Raw genomic sequence first — 20,583 nt, forward strand, 5'->3', positions numbered from 1 at the left:
TAGGTCTGTAAGTCCATTATGTAACATATTATTTTCACACAATGGGCAAATAAAATAAGCATACAGTATATGCATATATTTTGGTATTAGTGTGTTTTCTCATTTGGGAAATTGTTTTGTTTGTTCGTCTCTTTTTAAGTGCACTTTTGTACAATTAAAGCAAATTTCAGATGAACTTCTCACAATGAAGTTGTTATTTTTACAGCATATGTTTATGTTTAATCATAATTGTTGGTAAAAATATACCCGCTGAAATCGTATTTAAGCCTGTTTTACGCGCCACAAATGAGATTAGCATTCTTGATATCAAAGAAAAAAAGCTTTACAGTGTTTGTTTTTCTTTTCTTAAATTTTATTGAACACAAAAGTTTGTGGCAGAATGCAAAGTGAAAATGTGTTTTCCTTTTTTCTCAGTCAGTATTTACACCGGGGACAGAGGACGGACAGAGGACGGACAGAGGACGGACCGATGTTCGACCTGCAGCGCCAGGCAGAAGTTAGATGATGCTAATCGTGAGACGGAGAAACCTTGGAAGCATGTTTTTCTTTAAATCTTTTTGAAACCCTGAAAATCTCCTCGAGCAGCGCTTGATGTTTTTATTCCGTCTGAATCAACTGGTGGAGTCAAAGAGAAAAATGCAGGGCTTCTTCTTCTTCTTCTTCTTCTTCTTCTTCTTCTTGTGTCATTCTGGTGTTTTTGAAGTGTTGAAAGGAACGGCTGCGGTTCGCCCGACGTCCTTCACTGATGGATTTCAGGGTAGAAAAAGACTTCACGTAAACGTACACATTAACGGCTCTCACAATTTCAGAGGACTTTCAAACAACAACAACAAAAAGCCGGCATGGTTTTTGTTGTAAATATTTTTACTCTCTATTTCAGAAAAACAATCGAATTTGTTTTTTGACACCTTCCTCCTCATCCTCCTCATCCTCCTCTTTTTAAATTTACACTTCAGAGCTCGGTGAACAAACGTTTGAGAAACAGGACCAGTTACACAACACCTGCAGAAAAAGATCAATACTATTCGTGAACATTCATTATTTTGTTTCCGTAGAAAAAACTGTGATCATAATAATAATGAAATTCGAATAGATTTTGCATGCTTGCTTCTGACAAATCTAACTATTTGAGACATTTTAGAGAATATTGGACCTGAGCAAAGTGTCAGTGTGTCTTGTACATGGATGTCATGGTTTCTTTTAAATCCTCTTCATACTGGGTTTATAATTTTTTTGGCCATCATTTATTGTAGTTATGTTAGCATTGTGCACAACAACAGAAATGATGGCCAAACCTACAAGATCCAAACGGTACTAAAGCAGAATTATCCTTTAAAAAGGACCACAAAGAACTCCTTATATATACAAGAACACACCGATGCAGCCATTCAAAACACACCAGACAATTTAACGAAAGCGTTGTTGAATTTACGACGGTGGGATGTGAATGAAAGAGCAAACTCAGCAGGGAGATGGAGATGTGAAACGTTTAATGCAGACACTGAGAGGAAACCAATGCATGCCACCATTTTCTTATTCAAAGGCACTGTGTCTTTCCAGTTTGCTGCTGTCGGACTTCTGCACGTTGGCGTCTTGTAAAATTCTGTAATTCTATCAGCTACGTCTTTTTCACAATCAAAACTACCTGCTCGACTCTACGACAAAAGGACACAATGGACTCACACATTCACAGTGGACTATAGCTCGCAGTCTAAAGTAGGAGGAACACTGTACAACAAAAAAAAAAGATGGTCAGGCGTACTCCTTTTTCACTTCCAAATCCAAATCAGCTATGAGAAGAACATTTTTCGTTGACCTTCTTTGACCTTTAACACCTAATTTATTCATTCAGATGGACCACTGACAGGCTATGCTAACGACTTCAGAGGGCACATTCGTTTACAGTCACCGACTCTGTCAGTTCATTTCGGCCAAACTTCAGAGTTGCACGACTTTTCCACAGGAGTCCTCAGGACCTCAGACAGTGTGTGCTTTTTTATTAGTTTAAAAGGGTTAGATATCATCAATTTTGGCAGTTTCACACTTATTATTTGACCCATAATGTAATTAAGACGGCTAACAAAGTCACCTTTTTCTAGCAATGACATCGGCATTTTCCTAAATTTGAATCACTTTAATGTGTTAAGTGCCATGAAATAACCCGTTGTGATTTGTCGCTATATGAATAAAAGTGAATTATTATCCTAGTTTGAGTTATTCACCAAGACGTAACGCGGTGTTGAAAGGTCATGACCTTTTTTTAAGGTATTTCTGAGATAAGGCTCGGATAGCGTGACGCTGGTGAAATCCGCTGTGCTTCGGCAGTGTTTCTGCTGGTTAGCTATCTTAACCTGACTTTGTAACGAGAGTAGGAGACACAGAGAAACTGTTTTCTACCAGATGTTCATTTGTTGAGTTACATTTCAACAATCCCCTTTAAAAAAAAAAAGGCCTGCGCGGTCGGATCGGCCAGATCTGAATCTAAATTAGCTAAACTTCCAGATTTAGACGAGCCCCGGAAAACCAGATGCAGTTTCCTGCCACCTTCAAGTGTTGTTTCAGATGTAAAATAAATAAACAATTTTGTATTATTTAATCAACTTAACAAGTTGAGTGTGTTTAATATCCGGGCAGGTCTAAGAGGTAGAAACTGGCATCATCTGCAAGTTTACGGACATTTTCAAGGAAGTTTCAGCAACTGGATTTTGAGCTAAGAATTTAGTGATGGGGTGAAATTAGAAAAAACAACAATACCTGCCACATCACTGCAGACTCAAACTACTCAAAGAGCAACACGGCAGGAGAAGTAATGTCGCAAACTCACACTCACAAAACAACAGCGAAGGCGATCAGGTGGAGTCAGTGAAAGGTACAGAAATCTCAAAGACAAAGATTAAACACGTCAAAAACTGAACGTGATATCCCAGAAAAATGTGTCAAAGAAATGAACGAGTTGGGCCAAAAAGCTGTAAAAGGCTAAAGGCAATGTTTTTTTGTTTCGATAACAAATGTCTACTTCTGAGTCCGAGTGAAATTGTTTTGACCGAACAGATGTGGCCTTTGGAGTCACAGTGAAGCCCAAACGTGTCTGAAAAGAAATGATCGGACACGCTTTGAGGAAACCTCTGGAAAAGGTGACGAAGAAGGAGATAAAGGTGCAACATTAGACAGTTTTAACAGCACACACACACACAAGCTGTGGCCCATTACAGGCACCTTGTTTTCGAGTCGGCCCACAGAGGAGGCGCTTCAGCATCTTCGCTATAATTCCTAAAACTAACTGGTGGTCCTCGTCAACTCAGAGGGTCTAAAAATTACAAACAGGAAGTTGCCTTCATTTTAAGACAGGATGGAGAATCTATTCATATAACTTAATTCACTACTACCAAGAAGGAACGGTGGACTTTAAGTCGGGTTTCCAGTATTTACATCCTGCAGCATCCTTTTTTTTTCATTGGTCCAGTTCGTAGAATATATTCATCGATGACATGTTCTATTTTGGAAACATGATAACTGATGAAGGCTGAAAGCGGTATGAGCAAATGACTGGTGGGTTTTAAGGATGCTTAAGACAGAAATGATACACCAGGAGTTTTCATCAAATTCAGACAACATAAGGCAGAAGTACTCCAACAGGGATGTAGTCCCTGAAGAAAGAAATCTAGAATATTTAATGTGACGACATTTTTCCTCTAAACCCAAACTAATCCTGTCTCCTAAAGATTATATTCATATACAGTTAAAATGCAGCAGCAAATACGTTTTGAGAGAAATCCAATGGGGACACATTTTTAATAAACGAGCTTTAAAGGATCTTAAACTGCAACTGAATTATCAAAAATGTACTTTTGTTTGTTTTTGTATTTATTTTTTCTGTATTTTACCGCACCCATGACGCAATGATTTACAGTATTTAACCTGAACCATGCAGCGATGTATCTCACAAAACATATAAGGCCAATGGTATATAAACATAATTTGAAGGATGATCAATCTTTCCCCGGTGTCGTCTTTCATTTCTTAGGCGACATGATTTCTGTACGCGTAGGTATCACATGGAGATGACATTTTTAGAAAAAAAAAACAAAAAAAACCATTGGAATAGAAACCAATTGACAGCAACATGTACAGAAATACAGCAATACTTTGCAAAAAAACAGGCATGCTAATGTTCTAATAATCTCTAGCACTGAGAAATAACACATAAAAAAAAAAGAAGCTAAATAGGCAGTGACGTCTGCACATTATTCAAACACACACACACAAAAAAAAATATCAACAAAGAAAAAAAATAAAACCCATAATCCATTACCACGATGATGACCATACTGCATAAAGAATAGTAGTGTTGGTAATGTACATGTCTTGCATGATGAAGGCAGTAATCTGTGAAGTAAAGCTACAGTCCAACCGTGGTTATCTAGACAATAGTATAGATTCTCATCTGTATTTAACAGCTGATCAATTTAATATTACATACAAGAAAAAAGGGTGAATTTTGTTCTTTTTTTTTTTTCCGTGACAAATAAACAAATAAAATGATGTAAAAAGGAACTAAGGCAAGTGCATGAGGTCTTTACATATTCCTGGTCAGAAGAGACTGTAGAAAGAGACCCATGATGTATTTTACATTTTTTGTAATTTTTTATTCTTTTTGGTTGCTTTTTTTGTTGTTGTTTTTTTTCTTTCTCTAATGCAACGAACGGGGTGGTGTGTGAAATTGCTTTGAGGTTTCAGTGACTGTGACCACCCCCCTTTGTAACCTTAAAAACCCCCCTCCACACCCAAAAAAAAACCCGAAAAAAAAAAACCTTCCCAGCCAGCCTCTCACCGCCCTGCTTCCCCCTCCTGCTCCCGGGGTGGGGGTGGGGTGGGGGGAGAAAAATTACGCTTTACTTTCGTTGCCGTTCGTCTGAGGCGCCTCGTTAGGGACCGTCTTCACCTCGGCCGTGGCGTTCTTCGCCTCCGTCTCGCCTTTGGTGTTATCATCCTTCACTGTCTTGCCACTGCACAAACAGAAGAGAACCGGAGAAAGACAAAAAAAAAAAGACAAAAAAAGAAAAGAGTGGAGATTTTGTTAGCAAATCACTAAGTCTCTCTTTCACAGCTAAACTGTCGGCTGTGAGCTGCCTTTTGTGTCATTTTTCAAAGAAAGGAGGAGGAAAAAAAAAAATAGGGTAAAAACATGCAAGATGCTTTGAGGGAATTTGTTTTCCCTCCTGGAACTGAATGCATTTCACACATAATGGGATCAAGCTCACTATCCTAGCCAGACATCAAATAAGAGCACATGGATGTCACAGCTACTTTCCGGGAACAATGAATGCTGACGTGGAATGAGACAGGGCCGGTACAGTAGGCACAATGCGTGAGGGAATGAAAGACTGAGGCATAACCCTACAACACAAACTACAATGCACAAGAGGATTACACACCATCTGGACTGAGCCGAGGCACAATGGAGGGAGACTTTAAAGCCATACATCACTTAAGTCGAATGTTTTCTGCTGTTTTGGCTTTCCATTTTGAAAACTGTACGGTCTTCTCTTCTTCTGTGCTCCGTGTCAGCGCTTAAATAGCGATCGTACAGTTCAGACTGTACGTACGGACTATTTTACAAAGTTATACGAGAGATATCGTAGGTTCTTCTTGGATGTGATGTTTGTGGCTCCTAATGTGGATTTAAATAATGTAGTATTACTCCTACAAACAAGGCTGAAGTCTGAAGCTCTGCTGGAGGCTGAAATGCTCCCCACATCCTCACCATAATACAATTTTACTGTTCGTGGAGCAGCACAAGTTAACAGGAAAACACTGGCTGCATCTCTTGGGGTGCAGGAATGCCGTGAGCTACATGGGAAATTTTGCAAAGTTGACACTTTAGCTCATTTTTCACTGTCAGTACCGGCTTGGTTTGAGCGGTTCGGAGCAGGAAGCGACCATATTTAGACGAGCTGGGGGAGGAGCAAGCGGTGGCTCTGACTGATCTGATTGGTAACCCGACTACTCTACGTCCCGCCCACCAATAGCAGTAAACTCCTATTTAACCTGACTGCACCACAGACCTGTCAATCAAACAGACACGCCCCCAAAAACAGGTCTTTTTGAATCTTCTTTTCTAATGAATGAGGGATTATTTTCAGATGGACCTCCAGAAAACTAATAAGAAGGACTGACTTTAGCTAACAACACCGAGATAACTGATGGACACATTTTATTCACTTTGGATTTGATGAGAGAAGTTGAATGGGAGTCTATGGAGCCGGAGGCTTTTTGGAGCCGACCTCTGGTGGCACTCGCTGGTATTGCAGCTGAAGACACTTCTGCAACCGTTTCATTTTTCAGACCTTGAAGCTACGAACACTTTTATAAACAGTTTGTGGTCAATATTTAGATATTTTGATGTTTTGAATTTGATGTTTCAGGTTTTTTTACATGACAGCACATGCCTCTTAGTATTCAGTGTTTGGTCATCGTGATAATATTTCAACCAAAGAGACATCAGACTAATAACTGACATTATTTATGATATCACTGAAACGACTGCGCTACATTTATAATCTTGTCTTCAATAAAATCTGCTGTAGATGTTAAAATTTCCTCTAGAACTTGGGGGGGCTTCACGATGACGTTGCGTCATGTTTTATTCCCTAAAATTTAAAGAGTTCAGTTCAACAAAGACAACAACGTCACAGGTTTACTCAACACGGGATGCAGGACGTCACATCCATCCTCTTCTTTAAGCAGCCCGCTGCAACGTTTGACCTTCGAACAGTAAAACTCCTGTTTAACAGCTCTATTTGCGTGACTCTCCAGTCAACGAGCACTACACCGCTTTCATGGAAGCTAATTGCACTTCTAACTGCTGTACTTTCAGCGCTTGCTTTTACGCAACCCTGCAGGCTCCATGTAAAACAGGCTCTTTAAACGCTGAAGAATTGTAATTTGTTTTAAACCTCATGTGGAAGCTTCCTTGTCTCTCCATGAGATGTGTCAGGGTGTATATATCCTGTAGAAATGATCTGCAGATCTTTTTTTTTTGTTTTTTTTGCACTTCTCAGCAGAGAAAATGAGTCCTGAGGAGACCTGTGCCACTCAGAAATCCAATAAAGCCAAAAGAAGTCTGACAGGATGTTGGAGTGTCGGGACGCTGAAGAAGGATCACCGCGCAGATCAGTGGGAGAGCCGCGCTTCACTTCTGTCAGAGTTATGAAGAAAAATCCCCCCCGATGACAACTTGGGGGTTTTATCAAGGTGATGTTGAGCTGACAAGAGCCCTGCTTCCAACCAGCTCTCAACTCCCCATACTTCATCACTGACATCTTCCTCTGGCCACACGGGCGGGCGAGCGAGCGAGCGAGCCAAATATGAGATGAAGGAGGGAGGGAGAGAGAGAGAGAGAGAGAGAGAGGAGTGACTGTCATGAAGCCTCCATAATTCATCTTCTGCCACAGCTTTCTCATCATCCTCACAGGCTGTCAGGAATCAGGAACATCTGCAAAGTCCCAGGGCCAAAAACTTCAAACATTAACCCTTCAGACCGCCGGCATCACCACCATAAAACGGTTTATTCGCCTCACGAGTGAACAAGAGTTCCTCATTTATACGTATTTGTACTGCAGCTATGAACAAGTTAAACACTCAGCTGCATTTTTTATTTCCATGTGATCGTTAAAGTATTAATTTGTCAGCTGTTGATTATATTCTGTTGCATTCGCTGACTGTAACACGACAGAAACAAGGCTGTGCCTTGTTTCAGCTGCGTGGCGTTTACACTCGTGTACAAAATGCTGCGTTCAAATGAAACTCGTGAGCTCCACTAAGTCGTAAAAACGCTGTTGGTAACGACAACGTGGAGGGCGTCTAGAAGCGTCGGGAAGATCAACATTTTCCTCAGACGTTCGGCTGTTACCTAAGTTATGAAGACAAACTCGACTCGACTAAAATTACAACATCCAAATAAACATGAACTCTGATCTTTCTGTAAACACGTCACAACCTCGTGAAATGGAAGCTTCACAGAAAACATCGTGAATACCACGTTCATTCGGACTCTTCTCGTGTACGCGATAAATACGACAACATTTGAACGCAGCATTAGACAGTTAAAAAGCAGCAGATTATCTCGGAGGTACGTGAAGTTCAATCCTGCGTTTCAGTTCAGTCTCGTGCTCCTAAAACGTACTTTTGTTTTTATGGAAAGTCGTTTCCGTCGGGTTGTTCAATAATTAGCATCTGAGTGTTGAAAAACTGACAATTTCAAGACTGTGATGGATGTAAAATGTTATTTAGTGAGCAAAGATTTGCTGATATGCTCGGATCATCTGCAACAACAAAAGTTGACAAAGATTTCGAGGTCATGAAAGTAAAATCATTGATCCTGTGAACAAATTTAAAACATCGTAGTTCTTCACTGTCACACAAAAAGCAAATAGACGTGAGAAATTAATGCACACAGCTTCTCAGCAGAGTTTCAGATCAGATCGGGTGTTTGCCAGCTTTAAAATGAAGGTGAATGCAGCTGAAATGTCGGTAAAAGTTCAAATTCCAAGCAGGAAAAGGTGCTTGAACAATGATGGACGTCTGCAACGGATAACCTGACTGAAGGAGACCGTCTTCCTTCATTATCTCTTCAGTTTGACTCATTTAGAGATTCTGTTTATGATCTCAGCGATGAACTGATCAATCAACCCCAAAAATCATTTCAAATCTTCTCACTATTACAATTATTCATATTTATGCATGTGAGAATTACTATGGAGGAGGACTCATGAACAACGAGATGACTCGGGGGAAACAGAAGAAGCTGTGCGGTCGGAGGTTGTCGAACAAACAAACAGGCTGGAGGTGGAGGTTGAATGATGACATGCACGCACTGGTAGCATCCCATAATATTCCTGTGTCACTCATGGTAATATTAATGGGACAATTTCACCCTGTAAATGTTCCAAGAATTAATAATCAGCCAGAAAAGTTTGCAAACAAGTGTTTTTCAGTTTGTGTCGAACAGCCATGTTTGTTGCTTTTTTGGTTAATATTTATTTAATTTCCCAGAATGCAAATTTTACACCGTGAAAAAAAGGTTTTAGATAAAATGTGTGAGTATTAAAATATGTAAATACCGCATTACTATCTACTTTTGAAGCTGTGTTCTTTATTTAAACCGAAACCCCATTTTTAGTTGCATTTCATTCAGATATAATGCAGATTGTTGGAATCTCCGACAATATTTAAAACTGGTAATAAAGTTAACAGCTCAACGTGTTTTCGGGGTTTGATCCGGTCCACCAGGAGCTTCTCGAGGCAGCGCTGCTTCCTACCACTAATGGAAGTTCAAGACACTGAAATATTTTGCTGCTTTAAACTTGTTTTGTTTTTTTTCACACTTGAGCTCCTTTTATAATTCAAAGACACAAAATAAAGAAAAATAACATCTTCATCTGATCTCAGATACGTTATTTGAGGCTTTTCGCTTCTTGTTTTTATGTGAAATTAATGCGAGGTCAGTCAAATCAACTGTTTCTGTCATTCAGCTGCAGATTTCGGCCTCTGAATTATTCAACTTCAACTCAAACATGAATAAAATCAGTAAAAATAATTAAAAACTCAAGAAAAGCAGAGACGCTACGCTAAAACTGAACTTAGTTTAGTTTGAAAACACGTCCAAACAAAAATGCCTCAAACTTTGACTGTTTTTGGAAACATGCCTGTATTTATTTGATAGAAATGAAATATATTTAATATTTACATTTCAGGGTGAATTTCTCCTTTAAATCAGACCGCAGGATGCTAGCAGGATGCTAGCAGGATGCGAGGTGACAATCAAAGACGTAAACGGAGGTGTTCATACTCATGTCGGGCCGGTGCGGTGGAGTCTGTGCTCGGGGCTTTGGGGCCGTCCTGGGTCGGGCCGTCTACCTGTGTGTCCTGACTCTGGCTGCTGTCGGGGGCTTTGACCGAGTCACTCTGGCCCCGTGGCCCCCGAGCGTTAGCGCAGGGAGGGCCGACGGGCTCTGACGCAGGGGGGGTCGGGTCGGACGAGAGGGCGACTCTAGGGGTGTCGCTGAGGTCGACCAGGGGCCCGACGTCGGGCTGGGGGTTAGCTTTGAGAGAACCGGGGGGGTCTGCGGGGCCGGTTTTGGGGGAGGACTCGGCGGGGGCCGGTTTACTGGGACTGCAGGCGCTGGCGGTTAGTGTGGTGCTCTCGCTAGCAGGACTGCTCTGCGCCGTGCTAAAGCTCTCAGTGAGCGAGTTAGCGGTCGCAGTGGGGAGCTTTACCGCCATGGAGGGGGTGTCTGCAGCGGCGGGCCTGTTCGGTGGGGGAGGACGGGGAAGGGAGGAGGAGGAGGGGAGGAGGAGGAGGAGGAGGAAGAGGAGGAGGGGAGGAAGCATACAGCCAGAAAAAGTGAGGAATAAAAATAAAAAAAAAACACAAAACCAAAAAGGACAGCAAGAGAAATAAAGGGGTCAAAGGTCGAGGCATAAACCAGGCAGAGTCAGTGCTCCTGGGAAACGTAAAGTCTGCACAGTCAAAAGGTTAGAAACTAAATATTTGTGGAGGGGAAACATGAAAATATACCAACAACAAACTACAGGGGACTGTGACACTAATGTGTTTTACACTATAAAGAAGAGATTCAGTGGAAGACGGCGTTTGTTCTTCGTCTCCTCACTTTGGATTAGATCTGATGAACGCAGGTTTCTATAAACCGTAGGGTCACGATCAGGTTAAAGAGCCACACAAATGTAGAGAAGTAATTGTAAAACCTCTCAAATTAAACCAGATACAATTTTTTCACTTATATTATGCAGCATTTTAAACTTATTTCCAGCAGAAAAATCTGAGTTTTGGTTGTTTTTCTAAACGATCTCTACAAATAGAAAAACATCTATTTTGTTAATATTCCTAAAATGGTTTTCACAACACTGTCGGATTATTATTCCCAAATTAGTTTGGTGTAGAAAAAGGATCTTTAAAAACATTGTAAAAATGTTTCGTGGTAACATTTCTTAAAATGCTTTTAAAGAACGTTACTTTACTTTTAGGAAGAAAATCCTGAGAACAACAACAACAACAACAACAACAACAACAAAAACGTATTAAGTTGTTTGAAACTCAGTTTTTGTAAAAACAACCATCAGCTTTAACTTCGATGTCCTGAGTCAGGGATGCTTGAACCTTTTCCCAACATACAGTTTGCAAATTGTGGAACAGCAATCAAAATAAATTCAAATTTACAGGGTTCTCACTGGAAATCATCATTTTGGATTCAAAGCTCTTTAAATCTACATTTTCCTGCATGTTTGCTTTCCTAACACATCTTTACTGAAGTGTTTTCCGCTTGTCGATGACCAGAAAGAGGATAAAACCACTCAGGCAATACGGGAAACGCCTGCAATAACGTAATATATATAAAAAGACTATATGGAAAATATCATTTTTTCATAAAAGGCAACTCAAATTTGAACACGCAAACTAAATTCCCTGACCTGTGGGAACCCTGAAATTAAGATGGCCCACATCCTGGTTCAGTGATCCAGACTTCCTGAATGTTGACCTCTGGATATCTTTTGCAGAGATTAACCTCTCCAACCAGATACTGAGCAGATAAATCTGGACCACCACCCTGAAAGCTTCTGTACTCACTCAGGTTCTGTCAGCGGCGTGGTCTCGTTGGGCTCGGTGGGACCCGTCCCTTCCTGGTTTGGGGTGTTTTCTTCCTCCGTCCTCACCTCAACAATCGGCTCCTTAGACTCGTCTTTCCTGAAGGAAACCGACAGTTGGAGAATGTAAAACTAATGGGTTTAAATAAAAGGACAAACACATGCAAACCGCCTTTAAACTGTCAAACACTCTCTCTACTTCCAGCGAGTGCTCGTCCTCCAGCTGCAGATCTGATTCGTTCCCCCGGGCCTTCGGGCTCGGCTCTTATCCTCTCACTGCTCTCTGATTGTGTTCAGCTTTCAAGTGTTCGCTCGCTGTGTGCGACACGTTTAGATCTCAGGTTCAAAACATCTCCGTACGTCTCTGCAGCGCTGTACGTGTCACATGTCGCTTTCAATGAATCTGTTTATTTATTTGTATTTATTCACAGCAGATATGATGAGACAGTCCAATATAAAGAACAGATTACTGTTCACACAAAGACAAACATGAAATAACTGCTTTATAATATGATCAGATGGTTATGAGGATAATCTGTTGTCAATATTATATGACTGCCAATAGTTGTCTCTCGAGAAATAAATAAATCCTGTTAAGCTGGAAGATCTTCTTGTTGGTCCTCCAGAAAACTAATAAGAAGGAGTGACTTTAGCTAACAACACCGAGATAACTGATGGACACATTTTATTCACTTTGGATTTGATGAGAGAAGTTGAATGGGAGTCTATGGAGCCGGAGGCTTTTTGGAGCCGACCTCTAGTGGCACTCGCTGGTATTGCAGCTTCTGCACCGGCCTCCTTTTCCAGAACCGGAAGCTACGAACACTTGTATATTGAGTCTGTGGTTACTACGAGTAAATATTCCCACGTTAATCCATTCAGCTTTTAAAAAAGAACAACACAAACAACACTTACGTGAACGCTGCCTTGCCCTCCTCGATGTCCTTGCTCTTGGCGCCCGGGCCGGCCTTCCCGCAGAAGTTCACGGCGATGCACATGAGGAGCCCGCACTTGTTGAGGAAGTAGCAGGTGACGTCGATGCCCACCAGCAGCAGGAAGAAGACCACGATGAGGATGCCGACGATGGCTCCGGTGCCGAGGCCCGAGCCGGCGATGGTGGCGTCTGCAGGGAAGGGGGGGGGGAGGGGGTGCGAGGACAGGGAGAGGGGATACGCAAGCGAAAACAGGCAGAAGAGGAAGGAGAGGGGTTTAATGTGGAGGAGAGGGGGAGAGGAAGAAAGTTAGAAAAGAGAGAGGGAGAGGGAGACGATGAGGAAGGCAGTCAGAGCTCGGCAAAGCTCGAGCGCGTCGTCGAGTGAATCTCTGCAACTTTACTCTGAAACATCACGACGGCCGACACACTCGAGGCGTTCAATGTCACACACGAGCACAATCACAGACGTTTCCAACACACACACAGTCGTTATGAAGGCGATAAACTGGATCTGGAGCTCGACAGAGCATCACTTTCTTGAAGCTCCTATTGCACTTTCATAACAGGCCAGAATATTACACGTGACATCGAGAAAGGAAATCTTTAAAGCATACATGTCTACCATCTACTGAGGAAGCAGCACAGCACAGGGAAACAATCATCACAGCAGACTTTTATTTTGAAGGTAATACTAAGAATGTGGGTGAAAGGTCAGCTCTTCACTTACCACTCTTATCGTACGCTACAAAAAGAGTTACCAAACAAACAGCTTTCTACGGTTTTTTTAATTTATTTTTTTATTTTTTTATCAGCTCCTAAAGAAAAACTTTCTGAGGAAACGTAAAGGTTAACAAAAAAAAAAAAAAAAAAAAAAAAAGTTATCTCAGCAGCTGTTTATCTCAACACATGCAAAAATACAGGTTATTCTCCCACAGATGAATTAACAAATGCACATGCAGTTCATAGACGGGATGGAGTAAACAGGATTTGGAGGTCAAGGCAGCTCAGGCTTCTGCAGCTTTGCATTTAAAGGAACTTTCTGAGCCGTCATCGTTCATTTTTGGCGTTTCGACGACATTTCTGCAAAAACCCAGACTAAATACATGGGGGCCAGATTTCCGTCTTTGCATGCAGCCTGCAGGCACATTTAACAAAATGGTTCTTTCAGGGAATAAAAAAATAAAATAAAATAAAAAAAAAACATCCATCCATGCTCTGTTTCAGTGACATCAGTCAGTGCATCCCGATCTTTAACAAATTAAGCAAACATTTCTTTAAAATATGACTCTTCCAAATGTTACACACACAGTTGCATGGACACACCACTGTCCAGGAAACTGCAGAGCAATTAGCTGCACGATGTTTCCATTTACGTTTGGAAGAATCACATGAAACTGTCTGAAAACATTCGGAGGCAGGGCTCGCAGGGTTTTGATTTTACAGGGACAGAGCAGGAGCTACTTACCACCACAGGACGAACAGGAGGAATCTTTACTGACTCACAGCTTTAAATATAAATATCAATGACAGTTTTACATCAGTAGAAGCATCTCATATGTCATCTCTCTTCATTGTCTGTAATTTAGACACCCAACACTGATTGATTTTTCTCTCGTTGCCACTTTACAGGAGGAAGTAGTTCATTTCCCGGGCAGTGCATCTCCTCACGGTCTCGTTAACACTTCGAGTTTTATTGCAGAAAAACTGCAGAAAACGACCACGTTTCTTTTCGCAGGGTGAATCAGACCGAGCGGATTTGTTAGCGGATGGTTTGCATGAAGCTGAACCTTCCTCATTTGATTGTGTCTTTGGGGGACGAAACGCTTTTCAAAGTGGCCGCCTCGATGTTTACAGTCTGCAGCATACGGTCAAAACTCGAACGTAAATAAATGGCATTGAAATGGTCGTAAGTGATGTTCATTGCGTTTTCGTGGTTATCATCAGATATACACGATGTTCCTGCAGCACAACCGACTTTGAACGAAACTATCGTCGGCAAACATCAAGATTTAAGTGTCAGTTCCACTAAATTTATGTGTAATAATGTCTAAAGCTGTCAATTTGCAAAGCTGATTAATCATATGTGGAATAAATCATCACAGAAAAGGAAAATGTGCCAGTTTTTTTGTGTGCAATTGTTGCATGTACAGCAGTTGTAATATCCCACTTAATCCAGTTAGTGACTGTGACCATGCACTAATGCATAATAGTATAATAAGAGACATGTTTTTTAATTAAATATAATTTGGGGCAACAAGCTAACCTGTAAAAAAACATTTGACTTGTTGACGAGTTCAGAGATGCATGTTGTCTCTCCGTGTTTTCATTATCCTGTAAATCCACGGACACGTCTAAGCACTGACTTCTATTATTTACATACTGCAGTGACTTTACGTGACATATTTACCATCAACACGTAAACATTGCAGACTTTGCGGGTTTACAAGCGCTGTCTGAACACACTGTTAAACAAGTGAGTGATGTTGGTCCGTTTTCTAAACATATATTCAGTCTTCAAATGCAGACTGTAACAGAATAAAGTCATCTTTAGGGTTCCTGGAGATGTTAAAATAAAATGTATTTACTGTAAAATCACATCTAAATTTCCTCTGATGGCTGTGATCAGACAACAGGCCGGTGCTGCAGCTCCATGTGCTGATCGGTGACTTCACTGTTACAAACAACACTTGTGTTTTTTTCCTGCTCAGAACATTTGCATTTTAACAGGCACAATAAATCAAGTGGCGTGTATTCACTGCCAAAGAGGGGGTGGGGGGGTCTTATTGAGCGTGTCGGGATGGACTGCACAATCATTTCTCTTTTACAGGCTCGTCAGGTACAGTCCTGAGCTGCTTCCCCAGAGCAGCGCTGATAACACGCCGCCTGTGATGAACCCTTAATTTCACTGAAAACCACACATTCCTGAGAAATCAATAAGCGCTCAACTGTCCAGCATCGGCGCTCCGTAGAGCTGTGTGCTCGTGCACTGAAGGAAAAGCTTTATATCAGGAGGTCATTTCCATATTATTATTGTAATAGCACTGGAGGATGCATTCACAGAGTGGATACTGATTCTTATAAGCAACATCAAACACTGACTACTGGTGGCGCCGTGGTTACAAACTAAGGTTGGAAAGCATGTTTTAAACATGCAGAAATATGTTGTAATTCTAAAAACATCCTGCAGGACAACCCCGTTGACCTCACGTGGCTGGAAAAAGTTCCCTCCATGTTTGTCTCCTCCATCAGAGGCTGCCACTGTGTGGCGCTGCACCACCATTAAAACAACATCAGCTGCACACTCTGTCTTCTTTTTCAAGTGACAAGGCTCCCTCTCTGACTGATTAAGATCTCTGGAGACTTTTCAAGCAGGAAGGTGTGTGTGTGTGTGTGTGTGTGTGTGTGTGTGTGTGTGGTTTTGTGTGTGAGTCTGTGTGTGAGAGAGAAAGGCTCGATGGGACTTCAAGCATTTAAATGATGATTTGACTTAGTGGTGTAGCAGCGAGTGCTTCAGGCTGATGTGCATATTGGCTTTAAAAAAAACATGCAGTAGAAAATATACTGTAAAGTGAGGGGAGAAATCATTAAGAGGAAAAAGTTGAAATCTTAACGTGTCTAATTCAAAGCCCAGAGATGATCTTGAGATGATTACTGAGGAGGTTTCACACTGTTTCATGAAATAAGCAGCGTGTGTTTAAGTTGTGAAAAAATGACAAATTAAGATGATGAAAGACAAAACGTAGGAACATTTCTACATGACAGAATAAATACACATCTGCGTATTTGATTTGAGCTTCTATTGGTTTAAACATCTCATGATGTTCGTCAGCTGACAGAAAGAAGAAACGTTCGAGGCAGGAGGAGATACGACGATACGTCTCCGGCAGCTCTTCCTGTCGTCGGCACGCACAGAGCACAAATATTCTCGCTTCTTTATATGCAACGCGAGTGTGATGCAGACGTTTAGATGAAGATCCTGATTAGCAGAAATGAAAATCTCTCTGCACTGATCAGGGCTATCATCACTCAGTAGGCACTGATGAACAACAGGAGGGACGGACTGACAGAGAAGACCTCGAGGGTGTCATGAGCTCTTATTATCCCGATGACAGAAGTTTGTTGAGATTAAACAGCGGTGCCGGGGATAATAAACTGACTTCAGGAAGTCCAGGAGGCCGTGACGGAAAAATAAAACTACCAAAAGGAAAGTACCTCGAAAAAAACGACGTAATATCTACAGATATTTGCCTATAGATCTTCTCCTGTCTGTCTGCAGAAGCCAGGCATTAAATGTAAGTGTTATTCTAGCTGCATGCGCCTGAGGTCGAATCAAGCCAGTTTGATGATGCTTCTCCATCCTGAGGCACATTCAGAGAACCTCTCGAAAAACATTCACCTCCACAGGCTCCATCAAAGGTTAAAAATTAGACGGGCAAAAAAACAACTGCTTATTTGGAGCTGAAGTGCTCTTCGCTGCACACCGACACTCCTCCGAATAAACCCTCGTGAGTGGCTGGTTTTTTTGGTAAATGGAAAGTCAGGTACACGGTGATATTAAACCCTCACTCGGTAAGAGAGCAAAAATAAATACAAAATATTTGCTGTATTTCAACACCGTGTCGAAAAAGTGGGTTACTCTCACGTGTGGACACAGCAAACACCAACCCATCTGCACCGCATCATTTGGAGAGCCATTAACAGCATCAGATTATTTTTTTGCTGGGGTGGGGTGGGGGTGAGGGGATGAGGGGGAGGGGGGGGGGGGTCGTACCACTGGGATTTGTTGCTTTAAAGCGGTTCGGTCTGTAAATCTCGATCGGCAGCCTCGACGATGTTCTCCAGAAAAAAACAATCACCATTCACATCTGTGTGATTACTGAAAATGTATCAATGCTTTATTAATTCTCTCACATTGAAATGTTGTTGATCGTGGCTGTAGCTGATTCTGATCTCGTTATCGAAGCATCTCGTGACTCTGCAGCGGTTTTTACAAGCTGCAGAGCAAAAGTCTGAACAAATGCAAACTGTATAGAGGAGCTTCAGTCTGGTAGCCATGTTTAAAATCTCCAACTCTGGGTTATAAGTGTTAAAGAAGAACTTTTAAAATGTCCTAAAGGTGGTGCTCCACTTCCTCAACTACAAGATTGTCGTCCCACGAAACTAAATGGCAACACTTTACAGTCAGGGTACATTCATGATCATGAATTCATGCATCAATACCTCCTGAAATCATCATTCATGATCTCATGCATGAATTAAAGCATCGACTAAAGGTGAGTGCATCATCAGTGATTGTGGTTTATTCAGGTGTGTCTATTTCCCTGCAGGTTACTATGAATAAGACATAATACATAATAACTCAGACATCATAATAACTGAAAAACATTTGTTCCCATATTCATTGTTCTCACATGTTCCAGCACGTCCTGCAGTTTTAACCACATCGGACAGTAAAGATCAAAACGTTCACCACTTCACACACACGATGAACTCATGAGGAACTGATGCCGACTTAGTGATGATGTCATCATGCGCTCTGTGCTGCAGAATTCATCCTGATGATGTTTATTAATAAATCATAATCATTGATGATACACTCACCTTAGTTCATGCTTTGATCCATGTGTTGTTCATGCATGAGATCATTTTTGAACTCTGATGATTTCACGGCGTATTAATGCATGAAGTCGCGATAATTCATTCACCCCTAAGTGAAGTTTTACTGAAAGCTAGATAGACAGTCACTTGTCGTTTAAGAATAAATGCCTTAAACGACACGTTTATGTTTTACAGTGAGGAAGTCTTTTTTTTTTTTACTCTGAACCTTGAATATTTTGGCATCAGATCTCAAAATGCCAATAAAGATCCTTCTCAAAATGTCACTGAAAATCAGTGTTGTTTGGCCAGTTGTGACAGCAGATCAGAAAACTCACATGGGCTGTTTTGGAGGGCAATAATAAAAGTATTTGTATTTTTTTTATTTTGGAATAATACAATTTTTGTGCTATTTTTGACAGAACACTAAAAAAAAAAAAAATCTTGCTTTACTACTTTTTATTAGGAATTTAGTTGCCTGCTGCATGTCACATTATATTCTAATGTTTATCTAACAGTTGCATATAAAATCCGTGCATCTCGTTGTGCTGTAAAGCTGCAAAGCCTCCATACTTTATACAGTTTACCATTTGCTCCTTTTTTGTTTTGTTCAAAATGCAAACTTCCTCTCCTTCAGTTTGGCTACAGCCAAGCCTCTAATCTTCTGGGTTTAACAGTCATGTGTGGTGTGATGAAACACTGAATGCAGAATACAGACATTTTGTTAAAGCTCCAGAGGAATAACAAAAAATAAAAATCAGCTTCACAATCAGCTTCCCGCCACCGTTGTGCCACATATCTTAGTGAGTTTAGTCGCTAAAGCCTCAGAGCCGTTATGTTCATGAAAGAAAAAGAAACACAATTTATTTCAACCCTACAATGGTTACATGGAAACACACTGATATGCACTTACAAAAATGTCTCAGAGAATAAAATAATTTCACATTATTGAAAATGAAATTTTTTTGTTTTTGTTTTTGTTTTTTGTGTTTGACAGCTGCTGCGTTCGCTTTTTTTCTGACATTTCTCTGCTTTCAGGTAAAAAGAGAAACATGGATCGTCAAAATAACAGCCGAGCTCGAGTGTTTCTTGAATATCAGTTTGAAAAGAGTATGTACACTTTGTCACAAAACATGATTAGTTTGTCTGCACGACCTCCTGCCCTCTCCCGACGACGACGACGACGTGAGCAAAGAATATGTCGAAAAGTAAAGAAAAAAAACAACAACAATACTCTGACCAGAACCGATATCAAATCTCTCTCCCTCACTTTTTACATTTCAAGCTTGTATCCAAAAAACAGAAATTAGGCACGGCATTTGCACTCGTCTCCTGTTTTTAACACATTCATAATGCTTGACCAGGGAGCGTCGAAGCAGCTGCATAGCACATTCATGAATACTGGATCATGCCTGGTGTCTGCTCTCATGCAGTGTTCATGCTTTTTACGTCATTTTGTGACATCACAGTGGAATGATGTGTCTGTTTTTAATAGGCAGTACAGTCCAAAATAAAAAGGTCTGGTTAAAACACTGTAGAGCAGGGTAACGGTTATTATAATCCCTCTTCAGATCACATTAAGGCATTATGAATGTGTTACTAATCAAATCTAAAACAAAGCTACAATACTTTGTCTAAGCACCCAAAATCCAGCTTTGACCCAAAAAAAAACCTCCAAAGTTTTTCACCCTTTTCTGAATCTAGTCATAAACAACATGAAAACAGATGAAAACGAAAAGAAATATCAACAGAATCTAAAAAAAAACCGTGAGAATGATGCAAGTACTGAGCACCCTGTAATAACGTCATGAAACCAATGTCTCGACTCTTCATCTCTTTTTTTTCTTGTGTGTGGCTGCACAAGGGTCAAAAGGCATAGAAAGCAAAGGAGTCTGGGCGCCGCCGATTTTTTTTCTTTTTTTTTTTTAAAGCCTCAGACTTTTCCTCTTTCTCCTCGAATGAAATCAGTTTATGAGAGCCAGAGCGCAGCCAGCGTGGACAGCAGGACGGCTGCCAGACTGCACGTCACGCTTTGGCAACCGAGGGTGGCTGTGGTTATCCATAAACATCCACCAAGAGGGGTTTTTTTGTTTTTTGTTTTTTTGGAGTGATAATCAAAGTGTGACAAGAAAAATAACATAATAATAATAGAAAAAGAAACACAAACAGAGAAAGAAATTTGTGTATATGGCAAATGTCATGGTCCATAGGTGCCCAAGAAGATCACACATGAAGACAGGAAGAGGACACGGAGAAAAGGGAAGCAGGAGAGATAAGAGGGGAAAAAGAAGGGAGAGAGATAGAAAAATAGGTCAGAAATACAGATACACAAGTCTGAAAGGTTATTAGAGGCTGAACTGAGGAGTAAAAAAACAAAAAACAAAAAAGGA

General features: G+C 40.9%; 1 protein-coding gene across 13 annotated transcripts in view; it reads right to left on the reverse strand.

Annotated features, from left to right (window-relative positions):
- Positions 1-317: 317 nt before the first annotated feature.
- Positions 318-20,583, reverse strand: part of ncam1a (neural cell adhesion molecule 1a) — a 231,807-nt gene continuing 211,541 nt past the window's right edge. For 5 of the 13 annotated variants that reach the window (XM_069145824.1, XM_069145827.1, XM_069145826.1 and 2 more), the window contains 4 exons: positions 12,580-12,787; positions 11,648-11,764; positions 9,851-10,309; positions 319-5,006 (listed from right to left, as the gene is read on the reverse strand). In XM_069145824.1, coding sequence (XP_069001925.1) covers positions 4,886-5,006; positions 9,851-10,309; positions 11,648-11,764; positions 12,580-12,787 — 905 coding nt within the window. In that variant the 3' untranslated portion in view covers positions 319-4,885. Of the gene's footprint in view, positions 5,007-9,850; positions 10,310-11,647; positions 11,765-12,579; positions 12,788-17,466; positions 20,243-20,583 lie in introns of those variants that run through there. The other 8 variants (XM_069145834.1, XM_069145835.1, XM_069145830.1 and 5 more) reach the window with 4 other exon arrangements.

Source organism: Embiotoca jacksoni, unplaced genomic scaffold (genome assembly GCF_022577435.1).
Source record: "Embiotoca jacksoni isolate LCO1_2020_lvr unplaced genomic scaffold, fEmbJac1.0.p SCAF_13, whole genome shotgun sequence".
In the NCBI taxonomy this organism is placed as follows: Eukaryota; Metazoa; Chordata; class Actinopteri; family Embiotocidae; genus Embiotoca; species Embiotoca jacksoni.